This window comes from Lipotes vexillifer, unplaced genomic scaffold (genome assembly GCF_000442215.2).
Source record: "Lipotes vexillifer unplaced genomic scaffold, Lipotes_vexillifer_v1.1 scaffold1275, whole genome shotgun sequence".
Taxonomy (NCBI): domain Eukaryota; kingdom Metazoa; phylum Chordata; class Mammalia; order Artiodactyla; family Lipotidae; genus Lipotes; species Lipotes vexillifer.
The window spans coordinates 240619-247264 of record NW_006770093.1 but is presented as its reverse complement, the minus strand read 5'-3'; the positions used below and the strand labels follow the sequence as shown (position 1 = coordinate 247264).

The following is a 6646-nucleotide window of genomic DNA, read 5'->3' as shown; positions in this document are numbered from 1 at the left end:
ATTCCTCGCGCTCGCATCGCTCGCATATAGCGCGCCAGCCTCGCACCAACCAAAAAGTGTCACCTCGGAGCACGGGACCCACCCGCCCCGGAGAAGCCCAAGCCTACGTGTCAGAAGCCGGCACTACCCCCACTCGCACACCTCGCTCTCGCCCGGCATGGCACACGTCAGTGGGGCGGGGAGCAGTCGCTCCACAAGATGCACGCTGCTTACCTGGCAATTAAGTAAAAAGGCCAAAGAGACAGCTACCGCCAAGAAGCCGAGAGACTGGGAAGGGTACCGCGCGGGAAGACTCCTGATAAAGCCCTCCTGAAGCCAGTTTCTCGAATTCCCCACCAGTAGACCGTCTGAGGTGCCTTCTGCAGAAGAGGATGCTTCAGTCTACAGAAGGAGTAAATCCCAAACCAACAGAAGGATTATTTGCTGTCACTCAGAGTTGCTGAACCCTTGATCCCCACCCAGAAAGGACTTCCACAATACATCAATGCACTTATCCAAAGCAAAGAGTGTCTGAGCCCACTCCCCACGGTTTGTTCTTGTTCAGCCTCCTGAGTGTGTGAGCTACCTTTCCGATGAATGGATTTGACAGACTTTTCGTTTCTGAACTCGCCATCAAGAAAGAATGGGTTAGTTTGCCCTCAGAGACTAAATATGTCATCCATAGAATGGACTTGTCCAGCCTGCTAAGGGTCAGCACCCCAAACACAGACTAGATTTAACTTTTGGAGTACAGTATGGTATGCATCCACAAAATGGACTTGTCCGGCTTTTGCCATATCCAGACTTCTGTGCCCAGGATGGACATGAAGAGATTTCACATTGTGCACAGACGTACTAGTCTTAGCCCTCTGAGAATGTGAGCCCCCATGCAAAAATAAGAGGTACCTATTTACCTCTCAAAGTGTCGGAGGTCTGATCATATTTCACAGTTCATGACACATCGCCATGGTTGTTCTATGCAAAGCCTCTCATTTTATTTATTCTTTTATTCCTGTAGCCACCTATCATTCTCTTCCTCCCACAGTTAACTTTATTGAGTTTAATGTGTATCTCTTGGTGTGATTTCATTATAAAATCTGCAATTTTGTGTTAAAAAAAAAAAAAAAGTCAAGCATGCCAGCATTTAACCAACATTTTCTTTGTTCCTTTATTTTTCCCATAAAGCTAAAACTGAAACCTTTCAAATGTTATTTATAGTTAGACAAGAGATAAAAAGGGAAATGCTTTTGTTATAAAAAGTCTATTTGATGTTAAACATCATCATAAGTTCCTTAGATCACTTTTTTCCATGAATGTTTTTAATACTGTTCATGTATTTTCTTCCTTCCAGCCAATACAAGAGTTGCGGGAAGTTGTCCTTAATATTTTGCAAGACCCAGACAGAACCACAGAAGGTACTACTATTTTGTATTTAAATTCATTCCCTCCAGCCACTCAAGTAGAAGTCATTGAGGAACACATAGCGGGTAAAATAAAGAATTGTAATTGTAAGTCCCCTGAAATGCCTCTTGCTTCTTGGTTTCCATGGCCTGCCCTTTCGGCTTTCATCAGCTGATTCATTTCTATTCTACTATTACAATTAAATATACTGCTCAACACCAAACAAAGGTTTCCACCAGAGCAGCCCTAGACTAGGGTGTCTTGCTTCCCTGGAGAGGTGGTGAGAGGAGAAGGCAAGTGACTCTTTTTTTTTTTTTGTGGTACACGGGCCTCTCACTGTTGTGGCCTCTCCCGTTGTGGAGCACAGGCTCCGGACGCGCAGGCTCAGCGGCCATGGCTCACGGGCCCAGCCACTCCACGGCATGTGGGATCTTCCCGGACCAGGGCACGAACCCGAGTCCCCTTCATCGGCAGGCGGACTCTCAACCACTGCGCCACCAGGGAAGCCCGGCAAGTGACTCTTTACCAGAAGAGACTGAGGCAAATGGGAGAGGTGCTTTGGTTTAAGTTACGTGTTTCATCATAACGAGCCCACCAACACGTATACATCCAAATTCATGTTATACCTTTAAATCATACCCCTCTCAGGAATCATTTCACTTAATTCACCATTACTGTCATTGGCCAGAACCTTTAGAGAACTCTTCTATGAAAAATGTGCCAAATACAGTGTGTGACACATTAATTATAATATTTGTTATATGAATGGGGAAAAAAAATCTACCTTGAGAAAATAAAATGGATTATTTTTATAATCTTAGAAGGTGACAAATCTTTTTCCTTTAAGTGTAGGTTTAGGGAATTCCCTGGCGGTCCAGTGGGTAAGACTCCGCGCTCTCACTGCCAAGGGCCTGGGTTCAATCCCTGGTCGGAGAACTAAGATCCCATGCGTGCCACGCAGCCAAAAAAAAACAAAGGGGTGGATTGACCTTTGGGGAACAATTAAGTCATGAGAAATTACAGCCAGCTAACCCATTACTTTTGGGAGTAAGGTTGTAGAGTACCTATACTCAGTGGTCCTCTTGCTGAGAATGATGCTACAATTCAGGTATTTGTTTATAGTGTGGCAGTGTTCTTCAAAGGGATAAAAAGAGGAGACAGGAATCCATGCCTTTCCCACCTCTTGGCCCCTGTTGGCCTCTCTTGGGGTCTCAGCCTCCAGCCACAGTATCTGTCTGTCTCAGCCTGATTCCCTTCCCTTAATTTTGGTTGTTATGGTTGGGCTATCATGCAAACTGTGTCAACACAAGACATTTTTTCACCTACTGTCCAAGGTGATAGCCATATGGTCACACCTGGGTAGGGAGGGATCAGAAGCTTAAGTGAATTAACTCTAATGAGTCAGGAAAATTGACCCAAGGTGTGATGTAAGGGTAAGAAGAGGCCAATGATTAGTCACTAAGGGAGCTCCCTCCAGAGTGAATAAGAGATTGGGGATGTGTTCACAATGTTGAAAGGGTAGCAGGGATCCATTCTCACAGGCCCCAAGGCTGCCTGGAGGGCTGGTTAGGAGGATGGCCTGACGTAGCAGGAAAAACTAGTTGTAAGTCCCACTCCTAATCAGTTACTCTTTATAGAGTATATGGAATCCATAAGGATCACTGAGAAACCATTGTAGATGACTCTGCTATTTCATTTTATTGATTTTTTAGCTTCAGTATTAAATTGCTAAATCTTTTCTTTTTGACCTTTTTATACACAGGAATTACCTCTGACTCTTTAGCTCCTGAAACTAATATAACATCAATAGAAATGCTGGCCAAGAAGATGGAGTCTGGGATGTCTTGTCTTTCTCCAAAAGAGAGGGAACAGGTTTCAGCAACACCCCAAATAACCAAGTCAGAACAGGATAATCATCCTGGTATCAAATTACAGATCGCCCCAATCCCTAGGTAAGCAAACTCTAAAGCAGGCTTGTGTTCACAGGTCTAATTCAAGTCCAATTCTCAATTTCTCCTCCACAGATCCAGGATACCATCAGATTAGTGATACCTTCTGCCCCATACGAGGACCAGGTGGTCTAATCCATCTTTGGTGTTAAGGGAAGGAGCTGAGGGTGAGGGGAGGGTTGGAACCAGTGCCAGGAAGATCTGTGTCCTTTCTCAGCACACACGCCATCCCCCCCTCACACCACCCCCAAGGAGACCTGACCTGCAATGAGGAAGGAGCTGCCAGAGTCAGGAGGGCTGCTGGAGTGGAGCCACCCCTCCCTCCTGGCATTGGTCCTCCCTCTTCACCCTCATTTGTGCTGCACTTGCAGATCCCACCCACCTTTCCAGCCAGTCCTGGGGGGCAGGAGCAGGGATGCTGCACAAACTGCCAAGCAGGGCAACCTCTGGAGCTGTGGAAGGGAAGGAGCCGTGAATAGCCCCATAAGAACAGGGAGGCAGTCAGGCACGTACTAGTTAGAGACTGCGCATAGTCAGAAGTGTTTGGTTTTGAGACAAGTGTAAGTTTAAGAATCCATAGTGATTTAAGGAACTGTGTCAGGGTATCGATGTCATTTTCTAAAACATTAGTATAACATCAGTCTCTGTTCGTGCTCTTGAAAGGAAAATTCCAAACAAAAGCACCAAGACCACAGTTCTGTATCTTCGTTCTCTGGAAAGCACAGCTGGGCCTCTTCCAGTCGAAACTCCTGTCTCAGACCTGTCATTTCCCCACTGTAGTCAGCTCATGGGTGGATGAAAGCAGGCAGCTGATATGAAGACCACCTCTTACTGTCTCCAGAATTGATGATGAGCATTTTCAGCAGACTGGCCACGAGTTTTGTGAGGCTAATGTAATCAGTGGTTTTGTGATGTGTGACCAGGATTCACTGCCTGGAAAGGTCTCTGCAACTTACCCTCCAGGCTGCCTGTGATTGGAATGCATTCAGGTTTACCAGAAAGATGCCTGATTTGTTCCAGTTTCAATTTGTGGTTTGGTCCACCATCTTAAAAGATGTTTTTTGAATAATTTACTGTCAAAGCTAGAAAGAATCTTAGAATTCATTAGTCCAGCCTCATTTGGTGTTAGGCCCAGTTTCCTCAAAACGTGTCAGCTCTTTGAAAGTTTATGGAATAAACAAACACCAACTGCCAAGTAGCTGACTTCAAATAAAACCACACTTAACACTTCATTCAATTAAATCCCTATGCTGACACCATCTGAGAGCAGATGGACACCACCCAGTTCATTCTGACAATGAGGGCAAGTCCATCTTAGGACGGGAGCTGCTATACACATTCCTCTTGTGTTTTATTAGGGAATAAGAAAAAAGTAAAGACTAACAAGTAGAATTTTGAAAGAAGTTAGAAGGTTTTGAATGCATCTCTTGCTGTCTCTCAGAATAAACGGAATGCCAGAAGTGCAAGACGTGAAGCTTATCACTCCTGTGCGGCGTTCAGCCAGGATCGAGCGAGCAGTGTCCCGCTACCCGGAAATGCTGCAGGAACATGACCTAGTGGTGGCTTCTCTCAACGAACTGTTAGAAGTGGAAGAGACAGAGTGTTTTATATTCCGCAAAAATGAGGCTTTGCCAGTAACATTAGGATTTCAAGTCCTTGAGTCGTAATTTCTTGATTTTTTTTTTTAAAAAGAGAGACATTTCAGAGCCTCCGCAAGGCAAGAAATGCACTTACCTAGGTGGCCTGGGAGAAACTGTGTAATAGAGGGGCATCGTGGATGCAGACTGTGGGCCCCAGGGCCTGGAAAGTAATTCCCTGGGCTTACTCTCAGATTTTACACCCCCATGGGAAAGTCTGGTTATTTAAGACTGTAGTTTGCCACAGCTTTACAGCATACATAAATTTCAAACTTTGAAAATTAACTTACCCACAAGTATGGTAAAAATTTGAATTTTATTGACCTACCTTAATCCCAACATAGTTATTTTTTATATCAGGAGGTCAGTTCCACAATATGATAGACTTTCCTTCCTGCATCCACCTTAGCAGAGAGGGCAAGTCCTTCCAGCATGGAAGATCTGAGTGTAGAAACTAGCCTTCCCCACTAGGGACGTGACAGACCATCTGGTCAGATCCTCTCATTCTGCAGCTGAGTTTATGCTGGCTGTGCCTTTCGCTCAGAGATCACAGATGACTTTTATGTGTGATCTTTGACTTCCATCACAGACCCTTGGAGATGAGAGGTAATTCACATCCTTTCTGGGCCTGGCCTCCTTAATGATACACAATCCTGAACTGGGGTGGTCATCTAGCTTTTTATATTCAAACCTAATTTTGCATTTGTTATTGAGAAATGCTTCAAATAAAAACAAAAGGGAGCAGCAGACAGGGGTGGGGAAAGGGCCCTTGCCTCTTCAGTTCTTTGCTCTGCTAGGGGGCACCTAGCCTGAGAAAACATCTGAGCCCCAGAGACTATCATAGGTCGCCTTTCCTTCCTCCTGGGCAACTGCTTGTGGAAAGGTAAAATCAGAATCGTTGTGTAAATATAATGTATAGGAAAACCTAGTCAATGTATTTTAGATTTTAGTTTTCTCAATATTTATGTATCATCTAAAAAACAATTAACTTTTGTTCATTTCCTGCTTATTCATTTATCATATTTATTACAGAAAACAGTGATGGTGGCTTGGCCTAGAGAATTAGGGGTTTGTCTGGGGAACGCCAATAGGCTATCCCAAGAGGCCTCACAGGGAACACCCATTACCCTGGAGAACTCACGTTGATGTGGATTTTTCCATTGTGAGGGAAGCAGATCCATCTCTCGCTAAGTCTGATTTATAAAAACGAGGTTCATAAAACTGAGGTATAAAACCATAATGCTAATAGACTAACTTTTGATGAGAAACAGATTGTCACCACAACCAAAATGCAGGAATCCACACAGCTAGGCGTTCCCTTCCCTTTAGACAGACTCACTTTACTTCTAAAGCCAAATAATGCCCGAGGGGTTGCTTAGAAGTCCTGGAAGCTGAAAATGGGACTTGGGGAAATCAAATATTCAAAATCACGAGACAAAAAGAGCCTGAAGCACGTCCCTCCTTGTTAGGAACGCCCTTGCCTCAGACCTCAGGCACTCCATCTCACGTCCATGGGCCAGTCCTCTGACTGGGCCTGCACTGCCGTCCTTTGTGCATTACCTGTTCTTTGGCTTCAAACGGTTCATCCTTGCCACCTAATGCCCATCCCCCCAGCCAGACTGGGAATCAGCTGTCTATGGTGATTTTACGTCTCTCAGAACATCGTCTCAGTATTACAGC

General features: G+C 44.8%; 1 protein-coding gene across 1 annotated transcript in view; it reads left to right on the top strand.

Annotated features, from left to right (window-relative positions):
- Positions 1-4996, top strand: part of CKAP2L (cytoskeleton associated protein 2 like) — a 29704-nt gene extending 24708 nt beyond the window's left edge. Inside the window, exons 7-9 of the mRNA XM_007446017.1 lie at positions 1331-1394; positions 3143-3332; positions 4771-4996. Of these exons, the coding sequence (XP_007446079.1) occupies positions 1331-1394; positions 3143-3332; positions 4771-4996 (480 nt within the window). The remainder of the gene's footprint in view (positions 1-1330; positions 1395-3142; positions 3333-4770) is intronic.
- Positions 4997-6646: the final 1650 nt, after the last annotated feature.